The sequence below is a fragment of the Pimephales promelas genome, chromosome 13, assembly GCF_988280905.1.
Source record: "Pimephales promelas chromosome 13, fPimPro1.hap1.1, whole genome shotgun sequence".
Taxonomy (NCBI): Eukaryota; Metazoa; Chordata; class Actinopteri; order Cypriniformes; family Leuciscidae; genus Pimephales; species Pimephales promelas.
The window spans coordinates 20,040,743-20,064,113 of NC_142781.1; the positions used below are offsets into that span (position 1 = coordinate 20,040,743).

The 23,371-nt window shown below is 38.1% G+C and overlaps 1 protein-coding gene across 1 annotated transcript in view; it reads right to left on the reverse strand.

Moving 5' to 3' along the window:
- The window catches only part of mdn1 (midasin AAA ATPase 1), a 50,239-nt gene that overhangs the window by 26,198 nt on the left and 670 nt on the right, over nt 1-23,371 (reverse strand). The window contains exons 2-43 of the mRNA XM_039692684.2: nt 22,836-23,062; nt 22,244-22,468; nt 22,041-22,148; nt 21,771-21,963; nt 21,408-21,617; nt 21,142-21,273; nt 20,609-20,712; nt 20,386-20,500; nt 20,110-20,285; nt 18,537-18,618; nt 18,251-18,346; nt 17,782-17,894; nt 15,564-15,712; nt 15,421-15,481; nt 15,108-15,319; nt 14,354-14,457; nt 14,115-14,259; nt 13,557-13,653; nt 13,276-13,389; nt 12,676-12,823; nt 11,530-11,637; nt 11,248-11,399; nt 8,820-8,998; nt 8,238-8,446; nt 7,886-8,032; nt 7,661-7,802; nt 6,991-7,125; nt 6,467-6,605; nt 5,868-6,006; nt 5,660-5,790; nt 5,268-5,406; nt 4,975-5,104; nt 4,263-4,520; nt 3,117-3,314; nt 2,786-2,994; nt 2,286-2,408; nt 1,942-2,139; nt 1,659-1,766; nt 1,347-1,535; nt 1,169-1,258; nt 452-715; nt 118-382 (exon numbers count right to left, since the gene is read on the reverse strand). Of these exons, the coding sequence (XP_039548618.2) occupies nt 118-382; nt 452-715; nt 1,169-1,258; nt 1,347-1,535; nt 1,659-1,766; nt 1,942-2,139; nt 2,286-2,408; nt 2,786-2,994; nt 3,117-3,314; nt 4,263-4,520; nt 4,975-5,104; nt 5,268-5,406; nt 5,660-5,790; nt 5,868-6,006; nt 6,467-6,605; nt 6,991-7,125; nt 7,661-7,802; nt 7,886-8,032; nt 8,238-8,446; nt 8,820-8,998; nt 11,248-11,399; nt 11,530-11,637; nt 12,676-12,823; nt 13,276-13,389; nt 13,557-13,653; nt 14,115-14,259; nt 14,354-14,457; nt 15,108-15,319; nt 15,421-15,481; nt 15,564-15,712; nt 17,782-17,894; nt 18,251-18,346; nt 18,537-18,618; nt 20,110-20,285; nt 20,386-20,500; nt 20,609-20,712; nt 21,142-21,273; nt 21,408-21,617; nt 21,771-21,963; nt 22,041-22,148; nt 22,244-22,468; nt 22,836-23,062 (6,463 nt within the window). The remainder of the gene's footprint in view (nt 1-117; nt 383-451; nt 716-1,168; nt 1,259-1,346; nt 1,536-1,658; nt 1,767-1,941; nt 2,140-2,285; nt 2,409-2,785; nt 2,995-3,116; nt 3,315-4,262; nt 4,521-4,974; nt 5,105-5,267; nt 5,407-5,659; nt 5,791-5,867; nt 6,007-6,466; nt 6,606-6,990; nt 7,126-7,660; nt 7,803-7,885; nt 8,033-8,237; nt 8,447-8,819; nt 8,999-11,247; nt 11,400-11,529; nt 11,638-12,675; nt 12,824-13,275; nt 13,390-13,556; nt 13,654-14,114; nt 14,260-14,353; nt 14,458-15,107; nt 15,320-15,420; nt 15,482-15,563; nt 15,713-17,781; nt 17,895-18,250; nt 18,347-18,536; nt 18,619-20,109; nt 20,286-20,385; nt 20,501-20,608; nt 20,713-21,141; nt 21,274-21,407; nt 21,618-21,770; nt 21,964-22,040; nt 22,149-22,243; nt 22,469-22,835; nt 23,063-23,371) is intronic.

The window sequence follows — 23,371 nt, forward strand, 5'->3', positions numbered from 1 at the left end:
AGCAAAAAATTTCACAGGGCTGAAGAGTTGACAAGCAAAATTCACATTCGAATGACATAGAAAACCAAATGTTTAAGTTTTCAAGGCATATACAGGATAGTAGTGTAGTGTCTTTACCTGTTAAGACCTTGAGTTTAGTGTTGAGTTTGTGCAGCAGAACAATAATGACCTCCAGTTTGTTTAAAGCCTCAAAGGTGACCATGCCCTCTGTGGTATCCAGCCCCTGCTCTCGCAGCCAGCGGCGGAAAGTGCTCCACGTGCTTAACAGAAACTCAGTATCCTGCACCGCCCCGTCCAATGACATCAGGCCTCGCCTGGTCACCATAGCAACCACATAGTCCATGCTCTCCAATACCTGCTGCCACGGCCGTATGATGTCCACCTAAACAGATCACCAGGTTAACGATAAAACCAAGCTAGTGAAACAATCATCTAGTCATTTCCAACCGACCTGCTCAAAGCCGCCCAGCAGCTCTGTTGTGTCCATGGCGCTGTTCATGGCCATAACCCTCAGTCTGTGTCCTGTTAACAGTGCAAGGAGATGAACTAGACTGCTCTTTCCACTCGCAGTGGGACCCGCCAGTATGACCATCCACCCCATCTCCACACACTTCATTAGTGCCTCCAGAGGGCGCAAAGAATAATGGGTAATTGACAAAGGAGGATCCAGAGCAATGGGTGCACCTCCACTGCGCTGCAGAACTGAGTAACCCAACTGCATATGTGTGACAGAGAAAGAGATATTTTCATACCCAGTTTCTTAAGACTTATAATATAATTTCATATGATACATTACATTACATTTAAAAAAAATGAAGATTAAAAATAAAAAAAAATTATCTGTAATTTTGATGACTATTTTTTTTTTCATTTTTGATGTAGAGCATTGATTGTATTATTGTGTATGAAATGTGCTATATAAATAAATGTGCCTATAATACACTATATTATATTGCATTACCACTTATTATGATAATGTAATTCCACATTATCGATGACAGATTAAGGATTCAAATAAATAAATAAATAAATAAATAAAGACTAAACCATATAAATACATTATATTATGCTATATCATATTATATATCACATCTAATGTTTCTCAAGATTTATTTTATATTTTTACATCCACAATTAAGGGGTAAAAAAAAAGAGATTTCTGACCAACCTGCAGGTTCAAAGGGGTGATATGAAACTGCCTAGAGCCCATGTAAGGCTCAAAGTCTTCTCCAAACACCTTCCTAAACACTGCTAACACCTGAGAACAGAACATGTATTATTGATAAACGGCCACATCTTCGTGTCATCTTTTGAGTGACAAATGGTATTTGAATTAGCATGGCTACCTGAGCCTTGTCTGCCTCTGTCCTCATGCGGTCTGCATACACAAGTCCAACATGCTGCCCAGGGTTGAAGAAGCCTGGTGATTGGTCTGTCTGCATCAGCTGACACCAACGGAACAGATCACGGAGATTAAACTCCCATGGTCCTCCTCTCTGGCCCCACTTCCTCTCAATTGTCACTTCTTGGACAAGCTTAGAGAAAAAAAAATAAAAATTCAAACCTCTTGAGATGACAGATGAAAGGAATATCTACAAATGTCAATTAAAAGAGCAAAAGAAGAACACCACTGGTTAAGTAATGTGATGTTCACTTACCCGGTTGCTAAACTGCACCATTTTTGAGATGATCGCATTGTCAATGTTGGGAAAGATGGAGTCACTAATGAACTGCATGTCTTCATTGGTTAGCGAATCCACATAAACCTGAAGGAGGAAAATACAGATCTTTACTATATTTTGGTCTCTTATTGTATGACTCACTAAGACCATTACCATATATAATGATACAAACTGCTGTAAAAATATTGTACATTAATAATCTTTACAAAACAGAAGAGAAAACAAAAAGATGACAAAGAAGTGATTAGATCCAAGTTACCTGAGTGAATCTGTTAAGGAAGGACTTAGGAAGGCCTTTGCGTCCTCCTCCCTGCGTGAAAGGGTTTTGGCAGCCGAAGATCTTGGTCTTCTCATGCTGAACGTGGAAGTGCATGCCCAGCTCAGGAATGTAGATCTCAGCACGATGATCAAAGCAAGCGTTCAGACCTTCCAGCACTGACTGAGAAGCCAGATTCAGCTAAAGATGAAAGGAAAAACATCAGTCATTAATCTACAACCCACAGAGTTATCAGTTCTGACTGAAAATGTTCAAGACTCAAACATTTTATTATTTTATTACAATGATCTGGCATAGAGCTACAAAAGTCAGACATTCATCCGTACCTCATCTAGGACGATCCAATGTCCAGCCTTCAGTGCAGCAAGTAGAGGACCATCACGCCATGCAAACTCTCCTCCTTTCCCACCTTCCACTGGCAGATCTGTCCCAAACAGATCCGTTACATCCTGTGCAGAGAGGAAACAGCACAGATTTGAAAAACTCTTATGCTAAGGCAGCATTTAATTATTGAAAAATAGAATATAAACAGCAATATGAAATATTATTGCAATTTCTATTTTAAGATATTCCAAAAAGTAGGAAAAGCTGAATTTTCAGCTGAATTTATTTTAAATAAAAATCTTCTTTAACATTTTAGATGTCTTTCACTTTTGATCAATTTAATGCATGCTTGCTGACTAAAAGTATGAATTCAAAAAAATCTTAATTTAAAATCTTTAATGGTTTTTTATTTTTTTTTCAATAAAAAAATTAATTTTATTGGTGATAGTTTTCAACAGTTCTACAGTGCAGGGAGGTTTTACTCTATGTTTCTTTGACATACAGTTTGTTCTGACAGGTTGATCCTGACAAGATGGTTCCCAGAGGCCTTGGCAAGGGCAGTGACCAAGCTGGTCTTGCCCACTCCAGGTGAGCCCTCTAGCAGTATGGGTCTCTGAAGTTTCAGTGCCCTTAGAATCCTCTGAGCATTAACTGCCGTTGTGCCTGCACTCAAAGCGTAGTCTGACAGACTCCTGCCCTCACTCTCAGGACCTATGGGAAGATCAGACCAAATGTAGCAAACAAAACACAAAAGTCATATCTGATTCATGGTTTGATAACAACATCTAGAGACTCAACTTTACCAAAACATAAAATTTGGTAAGAGTCCTCACCTGCAGCAATGTAGAAGGGGTCAATGCCAAAGAAGTCTTCACCCCACTGGGGCTCTCTGGTGACGCTGGTGTCGTAGACTTGCAGTGCATCTTGCATCTCCTCATCCAGCGTTGTAATTCTGCTCAGTCTCTTCTCCAGGTACTCCAGACTCGCCTTCCGCGCCACCAGGGCATTCTCTGCTGCCGAAACTGTGGTTCCTGGCATTAAGAAAGAAAAAAAAAATTAGGTCATGGGACTGTAGTATGGGAAGGGATATAATATCTGTAAATGCAAAAATGAAATACATCCTCCACTGCTCAAAAGTTTGGGGTTAGTAAGATTTCCTTCTTTTAAAAAAAATTAAAACTTCTTTTCAGCAAAGATGAATCAAAATTGATCAAAAGTGACAGAAAATACATATTTTTATTAACTCAATGCTTTTCTTTTGAACTTTCTATTCCTCAAAAAAAAAATCTTGAAAATAATGGTTTCCACAAAAATATTAAGCAGCACAGCTGTATTCAACATTGATAATCAGCATATTAGAATGATATCTGAAGGAATCATTTGACACTGAAGACTGTGGTAAAGGCTGCTAAAACAATCAGCTTTTTCATCACAGAAATAAATTACATTTTAAAAATATCTTTAAATAAAAAAAACATTTCTTACAAACTGTAAGATAATTTTTCAAGCCGTGATATGCATAATAATTTAAAACAATTTTAAAACCCAAAATTTTTCAATGGCAGTGTATATGGCTTTCGTTTAATTTCATAAAAGCCTTCAATAGTGTCAATAACAACTACAAAGGATTTTATAGAAGCATAAAAACTTTTTTAAAGGGGTGGTATAAGGCCCATTTTACAATATGTAAAATAAGTCTCTGTTGTACCCCCACAGATAATTTTTTTACAGCATGTTAAAATTGTCCCTTTTGAGGGTCAGTAGAAACGTGTCATTTAGAGTGTGTCCCTTTAAATGCAAATGAGGTGCTGCTCCCGGCACAGAGGGCAGAGCTTCAAGAGCTTGTGTGTTGGCAGCTCTGATTACCTAAAATACCTTTATATTACCTAAATACCTTTATATTTCATCTTACTCCTTATGGTGGTAAATAGGTACCAAAGCATGAAAGAAAGAAAAAAGCAGTTTGAGGTCTCTCTGACCTGAGCCGATTCCGTCCACGTACACGAGGCACGCAGCATGAACAAATGCCGTTACAGTGTCCAATCGCAGGTCCCATTCTGGCTCCTCCTCCTCCAGCTCCCCCATGGTCATGAAGCCGTCCTCGTCCCGCTCACATACTGTGTTCATGAAGTTCACCCATGACAGGATGTCTCGCACACTTAGAATACACCGCCGCCCAAACTCCTGATTGGTCAGCCAATCGATGAAGTCCAACATGAGATCTGCTATGTCTTTACCTGAGATGGGTAGAGAGGAATGGCAATGGCAGTGGCATGAAACTAGAACAGTGTAGGAGATTGGTTGGCATGGAAAATGAACATCTCAGTTTAGAGTTTAGTGGTTATTATACAAAGATAATTTGGCTAATTTGGAATATTTGAATCAGATTCAAATATTCCAAAAGGGGGCAATAAGGCTTGTTATAGACCATTTCAAAAGATGTAAACAACACTTAGTCCAGAAGCACTTCCTGTTTCAGTTTGTAACTGTTTTCTTTATTTCACATGTAAAGAAAACATCTTAAAGATGTTTGTTTAACTTTTTGATTCAGTTTTAAATGTTCTGTTGGTTGTATTTTATCCCAGCTTTTATGTAGTGTTAAAAAACTGAAACAGGAAGTGCTTCTGGACCAGTGTTGTTTACATCTTGTGAAATAGTCTATAATTGGTAGGTCTGTGTAGAGCAGCTCACCTTGGTGGTCATGCTGGTCCAGAGATAGTCCGGGCCGCAGATTGTGTTGGATGATCTGCATTAAATCATTACGACTGTTGCTCTGGGGGCACCAAATCTCAGTGAACCTGTTCCTGAGTGCTGGAGATAGCTGTACATATGCAAACACATCAGTGCCACTGCTTGCTTGCTTCTTCATGCAAACATGATCAATTCATTTAACTATTAATACTAATCTTTAAAGAATCCCAACAATGGCTATTTTATAACCTCAACACAATATTTTCAGCCAAGCTAATTCTCCATGTACTGACCTCTTTCTTTCCAAAGTCACCTCCAGGGTTCATGGTGGCGACAAGTCGAAACTTCTTTCCGGCAATGATCAGCTCAACATCATCATTATCTCCGCTGCCTTTCTCTGCCAGCACCAAAGATTTTTCAGTCTCCAACACGCTGCACAGGACACACAGACAGTCACAATAACTTTAGATATCAAATGTGCCAATACAAGTACTGTACAGCAGTTAGGTGATCCGTTTATTTGCTTTATTTTGTCCTGTTGTGATGCAGGAGTTGCAATTCTGGAGAACATCAATTCAAGGACTTACAGTCCTGTTTTTGAATTTCCTAAGCAGAAATGATTTGGAAAAGATTTTTAGCAATCCGGGAACGAGAACAGAACAATGTGAGGAGTGTGAATAGACACCTGTTGAGTCTCTCCAGCACAGAATCATCTGCAAGTGAGATCTCATCCATCAGAAACACACCATCCTGTTTCATTGCCAGGACCAGTGGTCCATCATTCCACTCAAACAGACGGCCGTCCTCCGCATCAGCCTGAATCAAATTAAATCAATTCATATTAAAAATTGACCATTTTTAGACTCAATAATATGAAGAAATGGGAATATTACCTGTTGAGTTCCCGTGTGACGGACAGGTCGGAGACCTCCCAGAAAGTCAGACGTCTCCATATGCAAGTGGCAGTTCAGGGAGAAGAACTTCTGACCGGCTAGTGCGGCAAACAGCTGGCAGATGGTGGTCTTACCGCACCTGGGAGGAAAATGTAAACCAACTGAACTTCTTGAATCTCATTCATTATTTACCAAAAACAAATTAAAGGTTTCCAAGGCTAATTTGGTTTCCTTTGCTAACAGATTTCCTGCTAAATACAAAGTTCTAATTTCTGTTGAAAAAGGGGTGTGGCTCCTAGTTATTATCAGTGCAGGATATGATTATTTTTTTTAAATCATATTTTAATTATTTTTTCAGACTATACACATTTTTGTTAATTTTAAAAAGATTACCAGACATGGATTATAAGCTACAAAACTTTTTTTGGTTTCACAAAATCTTTAAAACTAACATGATTAAAATGTGATTTGTGATCTGATAAAAACTCAAATAAAGAAGCTTTTAATCTTCATTTTCAATCAACTACTACAAATTAGTATTAGGCCAGATTTTGTAACCCTATAATTTAGGTTCAACTGAGGACAGCATCACAGCTTACCCTGTGTCCCCAACGAGTAGGACAGACTCGCCAAAACGAAGCGCTCTTCCCACTAGTACAGCCAGTCTCCTCATGCCTTGGGTCCACACCACATGACCGAACTCTTCAGGGACACCCGCAATGCTGTCAACAAACGGGCCTGCCAAGTGCCAAGCCATCAACAACCATCAATATACCAAACTGTGCCAGGCAAAACAATCAATCTGCCCATTAGTTATACAGTGAGCTAATCAAACAGATCTTTAGGAAAGTCTCCTAAAATAGTCCATTTCATCTTAACTCATCTGCATAGATGGAAAAGAACAAGACACAATCAATAAAACTCACAATCAATAACTGAAGAGCACGCTGGGACTTGCTGAGATGCGTTAATAAGGGACTGTAATTAAACTACTGGTCTCTGTTTATGTGATAATGCAATGGAATAACCAGTAAAAACAACGTTCCTAATTGAAAGTCATCGACCTGATGTCAGAATGTGGTGTGCTTCTGTGGCCAAACTGTGTTTGTGCATATAAACTCACTGAACTGAGAGGTGACCTGAGCCTCAGAGAAAAGAGCATCTGGGTTCAATGTCCTTTTAAAATGCTTCTCCAAAATGGTCTGGATGGTCAGTGCTTCCTCTGGCTTCCTGACACGGCCAGCCAACAGCATGTAGCCTGAAAGAGTTTTAAAATTAAGTATAAATGAAGTACAATGAATCATATGAATAATCTTTATCTCTTGTTTGCAATAAATCATTTTTTAGAGTGCAGACTTTTTAGCAATTTTTTAAATTAAGTATAACAAGTAACAACCAAAAAAAGTAAATCTTTCCATAAATTACTATTTAAAAATTGAGCTCAGATAGACTTTTAAAAAGAAATTAATACTTTTATGAATCAATGGGCCATTGAATTGAAAAAGTGACAGTAAAGACGTTTAAATTGTTAAAACATAATATTTTAAGTAAATGCTGTTAAAATTATATTTTAAAATATGTTAAAAGAGAAAAGTCATTTTAAATTGTAATAATGTTTCACAATATTACTGTTTTAACTGTATTTTCATCAAATAAATGCAGCCTCGCTGAGCTTAGGAGACATAAAAAATGTGAATTTTTTTTTTTTTTACAAACAATACATTTTTTAATAATACTGTGCACATTTAAATTTTTTACTCCAAAGAGGTCAAATGTGTGTCTCTGGATGTTACCGTCATCAGCCAGATGCTGTAGCCAATCACACGAGGAGTCATTCCGCTCCTCCAACCTATAGCGTTCAGCCCAGCGGAACAGGTCTCTTAAGGTAATGTACCCATGTTTCCCAGCAAACACACTGGATCCTCTACGTAAAGACTAACACAAATAGCGACAAAATATAATCATGAATTTTTCAAAAATGAATCTTATTTGCTGATTCAACAAAATGAGATGCACACCTGCAAGTTCTGCATGACTTTGATGAGCTTGGAGCAGTAGGAAGGGGGAAGACTGCAGCGCTTATGGAGAATGATCTCCAGCTCTGAACTGGGCAGCTCATCAAAATGTAGCTCCACAAAACGGTTCCTGAATGCTCGGGACAGAACCTACACAAAAAGAAAGACTTGTTTAATGCATTAATATTTATGAGCCCTTCCTGAAGTAGGGACATCAGAACCAAAACATCACCACCTCCCACCTATCTAAAAATGAGTTCCCGCATGGCACTATTGTTGATTACAGTTTACAAGAGGCCAAAAAGGTACGCTTGCTTGACACACAGGTGGCAGTTTTAAAACGTATTAAAGAAACCTTTCTGCCCCCGTAGAGCCCAGGGGGATTCTGGGTGGCAAAGAGCATGAATCTCGGGTGGGCTTTGACCACTTCCTGTGTCTCAGCGATGAAGAGCTCCCGGTTGTCATCCAGCAATCTATTCAGAGCCTCGAGGACATCAGTGGGGGCAAGGTTCAATTCATCTAGAATAATCCAATAACCTTTTCGCATGGCATCGATCAGCACGCCTTCAGGGGGGGAAAAAAAAAACATGTTTGTTGTTTCCATTAAATCTTGACATAAACAGTGGGTCAATCGAACATTGAACTGCACATAAAGAGACAACAATTTAAGATTACCATCTGATATGGCAGTGAATGCTTAGAATTTATTAATATCATTGACATAAGTCAGGGGTCTTCCATCACTTCGGGCTAAGGGTGGAGCAGGGACCCAGCGTGTTTCATTTTAAACCCGGCTTAATAACATGCATTTACATACGTATTACATAAATTTAACCATATTTAATGGTTTTGCAATCTAAACATTATAACAGATTCATATCACACATACATACACTCTACATAACTTACATCCTAATGTGCACTAAAAGAGCTTTACCTTCTGTGAAGACAAGTTTGCCATGCTCGTCGGAGGAGTAGCAGCCGATGTACTCCTGGATATCGGTGTGCTCATGGTTATTGATTCGCACACACTGGTTTCCGGTGGAAGCTGAAAGCCATTTTATCAGGCTCGTCTTTCCTACAGACGTTTCCCCCTGAATGAGCACTGGATGGATGCTAATGACAGAAATAACACACAAGAACAGAGGAAAGACTTGTAAAGGCAAAATTGCAAGAGTCTAAGATATTAAAATGATTCCTAGTATCAGTATGTAATTAATATGAAAAGGACTAAAGATGAATAGAAGGAAAATGACAAGTAGCCATTTAAATATATAACATACATATAGCCCAGAAGGTGTGAGCGGCAATGAGTATAAATCTAGGGTGAGCTTGACCATTTCCTGTTATTTACATACATTCATATTACAAACTGTTACATTATATTATACTAAGGTATTGTTAAGTCCAGGTCCCTGGTTTTAACCGCTCTCCAACAAACCAGAAACGACATGACGAACTGGCTCACGGCAGTCGACAAGTCTGGGCTTCCGGGAAAGTACAAAACCTGGATGTACCAACACGGAATCCTGCCAAGGCTTCTCTGGCCCCTTCTCGTACACAAGGTAGACAACGGTAGAAGCACTGGAGAGAACCATCCTCAGGAGGTGGTTGGGGCTCCCACGGTCCCTGAGTAACATCGCCCTCTATGGCCATTCCACCAAGCTGCAACTTCCCACCAGCAGCTTTTCCGAGGAATTTAAGGTTACACATGCCCAGGAGGTCATGATGTACTGAGATTCCTCCAATGCCAAAGTCTCCTCAGCTGGAATCTGGTCAGTTGCCGGGGCTTTGCAAGACAGTCATTACCCCTAACACTCAAACTCATTGGAGTTGAAGGACACCTGTGCAGGCGAGCCATAAAGTACATCTCTGAGGCTGCCAAAAAAGCCTCACGATGGCTGTGGATCAGGAAGGGGGATCCAAGGAGCAGCATGCCACTTGGACACAGGCCGGGGTGATTAAATACCCGAAACACATAAAGTAGCACCAGAAGGTGTATGGACCTGTATTTGAGCTTATGGACCTGTTGCTATGACAGCAACTCCGGGATGAGCTTCGTAGGACCTAATATACATGTATGTAATCTAATGTGAAAAGGCTGATGCTCATAAAGTCCCGAAATCACCTCAATTTATAGATGCAGAGATCAACTACGGTAATCACCAGGTACATTATTCGTTCCTCTCTAAATACATCTGAGATGATTTGACAGGCAGATCTTCAAATCGTGATATCTGATCTCTGGCTAATTTGGTTCTTCAACAGAATTTTGAGGATTTGAATAAATAATGACATCATAATTATTTAAAAAAAACATCACACACGTGACAAAACTCTTGCCTAATTTCTGGAAACAGAAAACGACTAAAACAACATAAAAGATATAATAGATAAATGAAATGTGTACTGTTTGTTAAGATTCCCAATTACTTATTTCCATTATTTCTTGATTACTATTTGTCAAGGATTTGTTTTTATATTCCAATGTGGCAATTAGCAATTCATTTAATTTGACCTGTGGAGCAGATCTGATATGTGGCAGCATAAAAGTACATTTTACAAGTACAAGTCATCTAACATGTTTCTAATGGCAGAGAAGATGGCATTAATTTATTTTTTACTATGTAATTAAACCACTGCCATTATAGCTCTTACCTTTCAAATTAATGTAAGGCACTGTACTAACTGTACATCATGTGTGATAGACTAAAATTATTTGTTAATTATTCTCTTACGAATAAATCTTTCAATGAGTAAAACTGTGTCTATATTATGACAGACTACACAACAAAATATTATATTAGAATATATTTTTTAATTATTATTATTAAATTAATTGCTCATGATTCAATAAGACACTTGTAAGAAAGTAGAAAGTACTTTAAGTATCACCTCCACCTTATGGTAAAGGAAAATTTAACTTTCATGGTTTTACTATATGTTGCTTTACTACTCCAATAAAAAAAAGCAATCTATTCCTGTTTACATGAAATAAGCCTGCTCTTGAGAAGGTTTGAGCTAATGGACCTGTTGCTATGACATCAACTCCGGGATGATCTTCGTAGAACCTAACAATCCTGGATCGTGTTAAATCGTCAATATTAAAACACAGATAACCCGAGTAATCCACGTACGAAGATTGAGCCCTAAGTCAACTGTCTCCAACCAATGGCACCAAAACAGACAAACAAATCATGGCTCACCATTACTACCCAAAAAAACTAAAAGCTAATCAAGTCTCTTACGATAGTTATGCACCATCCCACAAATGAACAGAGAAACGCTGCATACATAATATGTATTGACAGCGGGATTGATCTACGGAACGTCACAGGGGACATATTAGGGATGGGGTTTCCTACCCGGCAGCCACCACCCGTGCCAGATCTTTTAGGTTGAGCTTGACGGAGTGGGTGAGGATGTAAGTGGGGTCCACAGTAGGTTCCATGTCACCCCGACTCAGCCAGTACTCCTCTATCTGTACACACACACGGTCCTTTGGCTGAGGGATTGACTGAAGAAAGAGAAGAAGATCATTTTCTAACACTTCTGGCAAAGAACATCTCTAACTATTTCACAGTCAAACCATTCAAACAAATATTAGGATGGATCAAAATGCCTAATTGAAGCTCTGAACTGATTACCTGTTTCAGACATTTCACATTTCCTCCAAGTATGTACTGACACACCAGTTTCTGCACAACAGGGTGAGAGCTGCGATCCAGCTGAGTGAGAAAACTCAGGCAGAAACCCTGCAGAAGATATTAAACATCTCCATAAAATACTTTACTGTTGGTTTTAAATTTCTTTACACAGCACACACTAATTAAATAAATAAATACTGGGAATTTGTCCATGGCCCTGATGAGCTAAAGAAAACTTGAAACATTACTAGAAGCTCATTTCTATTTAAATAACTACTGCTTATGCCCCAAGCAGTCAAATGTAGTCAAACAGTTTATCATATGATGATCGGTTTGAAACTCATTCTCTAAATAAAATTGGTCAATGCTGAGCCACAACTAGTGAAGAGAAAGAAAAAAAAAAATGTCATGAAGTCTTTAAGCGTAAAAAAACTGGTCATCCAAAAAAACGAACTAAATGAAGGTTAAAACCACAACCATGGATAATTAAAAAGCAAACTGTTTTAATAATAGAAACAAAATGTGTACTGGTGATAGAACTGAATGACACTTGAAGATTTGCATGAAAGAAATACACCTACCAGCTAATTTAAGAAAGCCTAAAACTTAGTTAATTTGACCAACTTATGCTCCTATGAGACCAAATGCAAGACCAGGAGAGACTGGAAAACCATATAGTGTGGACAGATAAATAAATAAGTCAGCTTGTTGTGTGAACTCAAAAATAAAGTGTAGTTTTTTTATGATGTATACCGCACTGTGGAAAATGCAGTGCCGATGAGTCGTTGACATCCAATCTACTTCAGGCGAGAGTGGCGTGTAATTACGTAACTAAACCTGTTTGCTCCGTAATAATCAATCAAGCTGTCTAGATTGCAAGTGTAGCAACATTGCATTTGCATGCTGCAGTTTTTACAGCATTATTCATTGATGAAAGAGTAACACAGCTAGTTTGTTGTGTCATGCTGCTTACTTCTACTGTAGGAACACTAAAATATCCATGCTCAATGATGGATGTCATTACATGAATGGACAAATGTCACTTCAATATGGATACATGCAACACATTTTAACCTAATACTCGCTATGTTTCGGGCTCTCAGTCTCAGGACAATTCAGTCAGGCAGAAACAGACAATCATATTACCTCATAGAGGGATCGCTGGATATTATAGCAGGGGTCTGAGGCCACGTACTTCAGAGCTCGGCACAGAGTACGCAAACTGTAGTGGGGCTTGTGCCCCGTACCGTCAACTAGCCGAGTGTTAGCCTCCTTACGAACAGCCAAATAAAAACTGGGGGAAAAAAAAAAGGATTTTGTTTAAAAGATCAACAAAGAAAAGTATAGCTCCCAACCAAAAGTTGGACTCGTATTTGGCATTTATCCTAACCAATGTGCATTTGTTAAGTGAAAAAAAAACATAACATCTCTAACATGCTTAATATTACCAAGAAATGTGAATTTGTAATAAATTTGGCTAACAGAGTTCTTTTTCATACTAGATTGAAGTTTCATTTTGGAAATGAAAAAAAAAAATGTTATTAGAGTATGATTTACAAGAACATACTAATTTAGTCTTTCTACTTCTAAATTTCACTTTTAATTCAATGTTTTTCTTGATATTATTCATGAAATTTACTAGAATTTACAGAGTGAATATTGCTGTCAAGCTTTGTTATAGTTAGGAAAGACATGTTGTTGTTATATGAATGTTAATGGAGACCTACTGAAGAACTGTGTACAAACCTGATGATTCCCTGGATGATTCCTCTGGACAGGTTAAGGCCTTTGAGGTAGTCAGAGACCAGGATTCGTAAATCACTCTCACTCTCCAGCTCCTCCACATACAACTCTGTGAACCTAATACATAAACACAAAACCATGTGTTCCAAAAAAAAGTATTTAATGCTTCTATAAAAATGTATAAACATTACTGTTTAAATATCTGCAAACAAACCAAGGAGACATTTACAAAAGTTATTTCATGTGAATGCATCCAGTTTCCTTGGAGTTCGTGGCCCTCTCACCTGTTTCTAATGCCCAGTGGCAAGTTCCTCTTGCCTACATCTGTGGCTGGGTTCATGCAGGCAAACAGACGGAAGTCTGGGTGACGAACCAGAGGCTCTACACAGAAGGACATCATGAAAACAGTAAAATTACCTCAGAATATACATCACATTACATTAATCAACTGCAACACTTATGGTAATGAATAGTAGCATCAACCCAATTTATTTATTTCTAATACACTACAAGTCAAAAATTTGGGGTCAGTAAGATAAATAATACTAAGAAGGTGAAAATTCAGCTTTCAAATAAATGCAGCCTTGAAGAGACCAATTTCAAATACATTAAAAAGTCTTACAGCATTTTTTAGCCAATTAAACTTGACTTTGTCCAAACAACCATTTACAACTAGCTGAAATATATCTTATTTTCACCAAAGTGTTTCTCAAATAGCCTTTCTACAACCCCCCCTAAAGGGTGGGGGTTAACCAAGTGCACACATTTATCCTTTATACCACTGACAAATAGCCACATCTTTAAAATAGCAATAATGAATGAGCACTTTGCGCACGACTCACCAGTGTCGCCTCGGTCCAGCAGCACTAGTGACCCGGCGCTGCCCTCCAGCAATCCACTCAGACACTCCAGTGTCTCTGCAGCAGCCAGATTAATCTCATCCAGCAACATCCATTCGCCTTTCTTCACAGCCTGGGCTAAAGTCCCCTGTACAGACACACAGTCAGTCACAACATACATGAGATAAGAAAGAGAAGAGAAAGGAAGACGGAAGACAAGTTGGGAGAAGAGTAGCAATTACCTCCACAAATGCAAAGACCAAAGCGGATTCACAGGCCCGAATCTGTTCCTGCGTCTGACTGAGTTTGAGGGCCAAAGCCTCCCACTGCTCCTGCAGCAAGGCAGCTATGAGAAAAACACAAAGAAAAGACACGTGATGTGTGCCATGGTCTGTCTCAATACTCTATTATGACTGGCTGGAAGACACATGTTCAGACCATGTAATGCACAGATAGTTCCAGTCAGTTTAAATCACCGTTCTATAATAATGCACTGCTTTTATTGAAAACACACACACTGGAGATTGCATTGCAGGAACAGAAACATTAAGGAGCACAGACATTGTCAAAGCTGCCTCAAAACGTTTATCAATAAAACAGCTACATTGTATTTCTCAGCAATGAGGTGGTAACGTCACTGTTTTTGAAGTAATTAAACTCACAGCTTCACTGTTAAGAGACACTGCACAGATGCAGGTAATTCACACCCCCACAATCCCTCTCTCTCTCGACAATTCAATTGAATGTAATAAATGTAACCACATACTTACTCTCTGTGTCGGATTTAAAGAGCACAATAGGCTAGACCTAATAAGCCCTGACTGATGAAAACAACTGTCATTTTTACCCTTTCAGACAAATTCTGTGTAATATTTTCTGCATGACGATTGGTTCTTTGCCTTATTGTCATGCATTAAAATCATGTACACACACCTAGCTGTGTGTAAGAATTCTAGTTAATAAAGTGATGTAATAGATTTGAACCTTCAGTAATACCATTGGGTTTATCATGTAGTTCCTTGGTTAGTGCTGATTTGCAGACATGATCCATGAGCTTCAGAAGGTCCTGCCAGCGCTTGCCTCTAAAGCAGGTTTGGACATGCCCCAGAAAGGTCAGGTTCTGTTTCCGTGAGTACGTCTGAGAGAAGAGGTCCTCAAACGCTTCCCGCAGGGGCAAAAGAATGAGCTTGTGGTCCACTGGTTTATACCTTGAATCATCACAGATCAAGGTCAGCCATAAACCAACAGCATCCTCCACATTTGCACTGCACATATTTGTTTGAATCCTGAATCACTCTTGTCTACTCACCCTCCTAGTAGGTCAGCTGTGTCACTCTGTTGGTTCATGTTGACCACTCTCAGTCTGTGTCCTGTGAGAGTACAGCAGAGCAGGAAATGAGAAATTGTGTATAGAGTTAAACCTACTTGCTCAGTGTAGTTTAGGTGTGTTACCCGTCATTCCCGCCAGGTACTGCACAGTAGAGGTCTTCCCTGTGCCTGTCTCCCCCACCAACAGGACAGGCTCCCCTTTAGTGACACACACCGAGAGCTGCTCCAAAAGTACTGAGGAAGGCCGTGTGGCAGCAAATGTTTGTCTGTCTCTGTGAGGCAGATAAATGTCAAATATGTTGGCTATGGCTAGTTATTTTAGTATTATTTACTATATAATAAACTATATTATCGCCAAGCTCTAATCTGCAAAATCCCACTATAGGTCATGAAGATATAAAAGATATTAAAAACATTAACATCACATATTTTTGTAAAGCTGCTTTGAAACAATGTGTATTGTGCAAAGCACTCTTTAAATAAATGTGACTTCTTTATAAACTATATATATATCAGTGGTGTAAATTATTTGAAATGTAATTAGTTACTGTACTAAAGTAACTGTTTTAGTATTAAAATATCAAAGATATTAGCAACTTTTTCTGTAGCAGTTTATATCTGATAGAAAATAAGCGATATTGTCATCTACAGGGCATTGAAGGTACAATATATCATGTTTTTTTTTTTCTTTTACTCAAACTTTACGCAAATGCAAAGTGCATTAGCAGGTAGTTGTGAATCGCTGGTATTTTATTATAAGATGAGAACATGGCTGTGACCGGTGAGGAGGCCAAAGCCAAAATCTTTGACTACTTCATTTTACAAAATGTTATTTTATTTATCTGTCAGAGTCTCTTAGGTGTTGAAGACTAGTGCATCTTTGAGCCTACACTCAACACAAGTAAAATACTTCATTACATTGATTTTAACTGTACTTGAGTCATTAGCTGTGTCTGAAATCGCTCCCTATCCACTATATAGTGCACTATATCGGGTGTCGGCCATTTTGTAGTGGTGTCCGAATTCTGAGTGAACGACATCATTCCCTACATTCATTCACTACTTTTACCCACAATCCTCTCTGAATTCGAGTGTACATTCGATGTACACTTCCTGAAGCCCTATTTCCCACAATCCAATGCGGAGAGAACTGAGCGCGCATGAAACATTACATCCAGTGGAGGATTTGAAAAATATCCGTTAATCGTCGTTTTGAACATAATAACGGTCGCCGGAGGGCGCTCGACGACACGTCATCTGTGAACGTGAGAGTTAATGTACAATTTCAGTCGATGAAACTACAAAGCTGGCACGGAGGTATAATTACAAAATAAAGTCATTATGGTTGTTATTGTTGTTAATATTATTTTATAAAGTAGGTAATGTAAGATAAAAGGAGTTTTATCAGTACGCGTGACGAAGCCTTTTCTGCGACAGCTCCAACTCTCCGACGCACAGTGTAAACGTCAGCGTCCGAATTCACTCACTTCATCTCGTTCACTCCTTGCAGATATAGTGCACTCAAATGCCATACACTATATAGGGATTAGTGAATGAGTGAACGAGTGAGCGGTTTCAGACACAGCTATTTTCTCTGTACGGTACCTGAACTATTACTGAAGTATTGTTTTCAGCTTTTCACACCTGTGATATTTATATATACTAATATAGTATTTGCTTTTATTTTCACATGTTTACTTTTCATTTTAATTTTAGTTAAGTTTTAGTAATTCAGTAATTGTCATTTTAATTCATTTTTGTTTTTTAATATTTCTATTTAGTTTTGTTTTTTAAAGCTTTTTTTAGTACTTTCAACTCAATTTTCTTTCTGAGTTCTAACATTTTAATTTTTTTTTGTTCAGGTTTTTTCATCCAATGTTTTTATTTTATTTTATTTCAATTAACAATGCTGCTTTACTGCTTTAAATAGTTTTGGTTTCTTAACAATACCAACACTGACTACAACTTAACACATTTTAAAATAAATGGTTAAACCTGTCAGTAAAACACTGAGATCTCTCTGTGAAGATTTCCAATAATTCTAATAATCACTATTGTTAAATTAAAGTGTTCATACACATCATGACCAATGAAGGAATCCTGCCACATTTTCCTCTGGTATGCTCAAAGCTGTTGTATTCCCTGTCTTAAACACCATAGTTACCAACCAATCAATTCCGTGTTGACTCAATTTCTCAGCAGGGTGCCTTCCACACAGGGGAGAGCGAAGCACAGTGACACAATTTGTTACAGAGTAGATTGAAAGGGGAAGTGCCAGACAGGGACGGGGAGAAAAATGAATGGATATGGCTAAGGTTTCACTCTAATAGCGCAATCTCACATGCTCAGCCACACCGCGTTGCTCTGCTTGCGGAGTAACGTCGCACGCCCCACCGACACCTCCAACTCCGTCACAGTGATTGCAGGCAGGTACATCTGGCAAAAGTGCTGGGCCTGAAATGTAACATTGACAGTATTAGAGCATGTAATTGAAAAATAAAGTGAAAAATGATTTTACTTTGATACTTAGAAATATAACAGAGTGCTTTTCACCATTACTGTAATATTGCTGTTTGACCAATGACTTTTCCCAAGTCATTTATAAATGTTTCCAACAAGGCAAGTTTTACAATACACAAATTCTCAAATATCCAAGATATGGAATAATTTTACAGCAACGCAAAGCTGGTAAAAGTATATGAACTACAGCGATGTCTATGAATTTTTCAGAGTTTTCAAGACCAGGAAATCACACAATGGCCTTGTAACCGTTTGTGTCCAAAAAAAATAACAGTGATGCCGAGTCCTACCTTCTCTCTGGATATGTTGAGCTTGCTGCCAATGATCTCTGCCATCTTGAGTCTGCTTTCAGATTTGGAGAGCATGGCAGTGAAGCAGTCCAAAGCCTGAATAAGAAGTAAAAAAAAAACACTGCTTTAAGCTTATAACAGCACAGCTTTTTCAGGATTACTGTTCTTGTTTTCTAAATATTTAAAATATATACTGCATATGAAACATTTTTTTAATAATAATCCAACAAACAAAAACCAATATAATGATTGTGAAAGATCAATGCTGGTAACTACAGCCACTCACCTCCAGAAACACATTCTGTGCTGTGGAAGAGCAAGAGCCGTCAAAGTTTAAGCAGATTCTCTCGCACCATTTCAGCAAGTCCCTGTGTTCATTAGTTAAAAAAAAAAAAATTTACTACAATGCATTTACCAACACTACATGGACGCAAAGTAACTTAAGAATTCATATTTATTCAGATAATTTACAACCACAAAGATCGAATTATTTATTCACATCTACAGTACCATTCAAATGTTTGGGGTCAGAGAGATGTTTTTTATTTTTTATTAATATTTCTGTACAATGAGGATGCATTAAATTGCATCCTCATTGAACAGTATGAGACATATGTAATATAACAAAATACTTCTATTTCAAATAAATGCTTTTCATTTGAACTTTCTATTCTATTAGCTTTGCAATTCACAGGAATAAATTACATTTTAAAATATATATTTAAAATGTATATTAGAATTCATTTTGAAAGTGTCATTTTTCACAATATTACAGTTTATTCTCTATTTTTCAAATAAATGCAGCCATGGTGAACCATTTCTTTTTTACTTTCAATTGATATCACACTTGCCAAAGATTGTTATGCAGCATGACTGCAGGCAGACTGGCTGCTCGAATTGTTTTTCACCCAGGGTCTCTATAAAGACCCTCATGTCAGTAGGGGATTGAGGGAGGAAGTGGAAGTGTATTGATTGGAAACAGCAGGGTCTCCACACCATTGAACCTCTCCTCACAGAACAGCCCTCTATATGACACACTTTCAGATATTAAAATGGAGGCATATTCATTACCACCCATTTAATTTAATATACACACTGGCAAATGCTGCTCCTGTTATTCTACTTGTTAATATAACACCAAAACAACAAGCTGAAAACAAAATAACAATTTGTCAAACTGAATCATGCTTTGAATATCTACATAGAAAAAAAATCATTAAAAAAAAACTCTCAACCCTCTACAAGACAGGTATTACACCATGCAGTGTGTGGTATCTATTATACAAAAGCTAGTTACATAAATGATTTGCCCCGGTTTGAATCTCTGGCTGGGGTAGCACAGAGGGGACAGACAGAGAGAGAGAGAGAGAGAGAGAGAGAGAGAGAGAGAGAGAGAGAGAGAGAGAGAGAGAGAGAGAGAGAAAGAGATCGATGTGGAATTGACTGCAGCAGGATCCAGTGGAAAGCTGATGAACAGCCTGAGGCCCAACAATACAACGACTCAACTCTGCTCTAATGCAACGATAGAGTAAGGGTTTTATTGTACGTCACTGCTTCAGCTGAAATAATTGTTACATGTAGAGGTCTGAGAATGACATTATAATTTATTGATGAGTCAATGGTGTCATTTATCAATGCATAGATATTTGTAAATGCCCAAGGGCATCATAAAATAAACTGAACAAATACAATTCTGACAAGATGTTTACATATTTAGAGAAAGGTTCAAATTGGCAAGAAATGTTTTGGAAACCTGTAGTACTTTTATTCATATTAGTGATCATTTTTATATTAAATAATTTTCATAACAATAATGATTTAAAATATTTTCTCATATAATATTTTTTAAGACATGTTACCTCAGAGAGAGGCCTCTGCCCTCCAGTGATGTGATGTTTTCATCTGACATGCTCTGGGCTGCACTAGGACCCTGAGGGCTGGAACTGATCTGATGTCGTTCTCCTGTTAGCTGGCAGTATATGTCCAAAAGACGCTCCACCACCACTGCCAGGTTAGGGTACTTCTTTATTAGGACCTGAACAGAGAGGAAAAAAATAGAGACTATTTATCAAAACAAAGAAAAATATCATCACAACCTAGAATAAATGCAAATCAACGTAAAAGGGACAGCTTGCCTGTTTAAGTTCCTCTCTGCTCATGTTGCCGATCTGCAGTTTACTCCAGTATTTGTCCAGAAGTGCAGCATGTGTACTCTGTGGACGATGCCAAGCTCCTCCACTGTAAAATGTCCTGAATAAAATGATTTTTATCATTAAATTTAGTTTAGAAATAATTATTATATATACACACACTCACTCACTCACTCACTCACTCACACAAAAGGACAAAATATCTTACCTTCGTGTTGCAAAAAACTGGAAAGCTGGGGCCATCTGAATACAGTCTTCACGTCCTGGAATTGTCAATTTCTTGTTCTCCATAAGAGGGAGCAGAACCGATATCTACAGAGCAAATTACACTGGCATGATTAAATGTGGATTGATCTTATAATTATGAATCATACCATTTACCAAAATAAATATTTAAAAAATACACACATACATATATATATATACTATATATATATATATATATATATATATATATAAATAGTCCAGTTTGGCCAACTATATATAGTTAATTAAATCAAAATATTTTAATGACATTTTCAATGAAAAAGCAATGTTTTATTTATTGTCACTAACAGACTAATTCTGCACAATGATTATATATTTGTGCACTGACACAAGCTCACGCTAAATACAACAAATGCTACAAATCTGCGATAACTCATTAATAAAAAAAAATCTTTATGGACTTCTACAGTCCTAATAGAAACATTTCTAAGAAAGACTGTGTGTTTTTCATGTTTTTGTGGATTTGCCACTCACTACGTCCAAAGGAGCATGATCAATGTCCTCCAGCAGAATCCAATAACCTTTTGAGACGGCCTGGGTTAGGGATCCCGGCTGCCACACAAACTTTCCAGGAACATCTGTGCAGCGGTACATTCCTAGCAACATCTACAGAAAATGGAGGCATGAAAAAATACATAAGTGCTTAACAGCAGGTAAGTTAAAATATGGTAAAACTAGAAGCAGCAAGGTGAAAACAATGGAAATGATTTTCAAACATTTCAAAGTCAAGCAAATCTCACCTTACTGTCGGTCTGATCTCCGAGCTGAACTTTAAGTATGTCAGGGGCTTTCTCATGCCCAGTGACAGCAGCTAGATATTCAACAAGAGCAGTTTTTCCACAACCAATTGGCCCTTCCAAAAGAATGGGTTTCTGGGATGCAACAGCCATGGCAAGTCGCCGTAGATTTTGACAAGTTGAATCCACCAGCACCAAATTCCTTAAACTTGTCTGAAAATGATGGATGTAGAGAGATTACAATACATACAATATTATCCCACAATACACTAAGAGGTATTGGGGAAAAAAAAAAAAACATATTTCTAGTTATATTAAATCTGGCTTTTATAAGCTTGAAATTGTCTTTTTGAATGATTGTCTTGCCTGTTCATCCTGTCGAGGGGTCTGTCTAGGTAGAATCACCCCACACACCACAGTTACGCTCTGAGTCAGGTCTTCGGTCACCACCTGACCACGGGTGATCTTTTTAACTCTCTCTTTTCGCCATATTGCTGAGCCCTGATTGGCCAAAACTAGAGCCTTTTCTACTTCCAGCTGCTGTGTCTCCTCAAGTGATCTACAAAGATGTGATACTGTAATGTTGTTTGAGTTAACACAAGTGAGTATCTTCTGAACAATTCGAAAAAAACTTACTTCATTTTCAAATGCATAATCTCTTCACTTGAAAGAACCTTCCTTAGAAATATTGTTTTCTGGTTGTCTGTCATGTGGGACACCAGGGCAAGGCACTGGGCAGTGTAGCTTAAAAACACACAGAATTATTATTATTTTTTTTTTTAGCAAATAGATATTTATATTCTGGCGAGAGCTTGTGACTGATCTACTCATTGCAATACCTTCTGACAATGACGTCACTGGTGAGAAGTTGCGAAACACAGGCACTCCAGTCCCACAGGACACGGAACTTCTCACAATCGCTCTGGAGGAAGCGGAGGGTGGCCCCCATCAGGTCCCGTAGTTTCATCCGTCTGGGCCCATACTGGATGGAGGCAGCCTCTTCACTGGTGAAGAACAGCCTCTGAAATACTGGGGGAGAGCTGCTGAAATACCTTGCTGCGAACCTGTGAGAAAACAATTCAAACTTGTTCATGCCATCCTGGACATTTGTTCTGAGGTGTTAACAACAACATCTGTTATCCATCATTTCATACTTTTTGACTAATGAATTCCCATGATCTTTAAATATGATTTATGATCATTAAAGTCATTCAGACAAATTTGCTAACAAATAATTTAGACTAATAAAACGGCTTAACAAATTTAAAAGGTTGTTCACAATTTGTTTGTTCACAAATAAACAAATACTCCAAATACTCTAAACAAATTGTATTATGGCCACTAATTTCCCATGCTTTAAAATGACCTGCTATTTCCAGGTTTTCCATGATAAATGGGAAACCTGTGGATAAATTCTGAAGAATTACTTACGCTTGAGCATCTGGACTGATGCTGAGAAGTTTGCTTAGAGTCACACACAAACGCTCGTGGAGGTCATGATTCAGCCGGATGTCTACTTTGATCCTCGCAGCATTCCTCTCCAACAGGTCCAGGATCAGTGGTCGTAAGTGACGAGCAATGAGGAGAGTGTATTCCTTCTCCAACAGGAGCTGCGCAAGACATTCCAGTATACACTGCCTGTCCTGCTGGCTCCATATCTACAAGCAGAACGATTCATGTTCAGCTAAATAAATAATATTAAAATATGCCTATGGAATCAAACGAAAATCTAAACAGATCCTGCTGAATAAATTCCAACATTCATATATCTAATGAAATAATGTCTAATAATAACGATGTAAATAAGCACAGGATGAGTTATAGTCGTTTTCAAATCCTGAAATATTCTCTGATTCATAATGTGAAACAAAATCACATTTTGTAGTGCATTATGTTGGAAATCCCATGTGGATACTTTTGGATTGGTTCTAAATAATGATAGATATTCAAGCATGAATTTATAACCC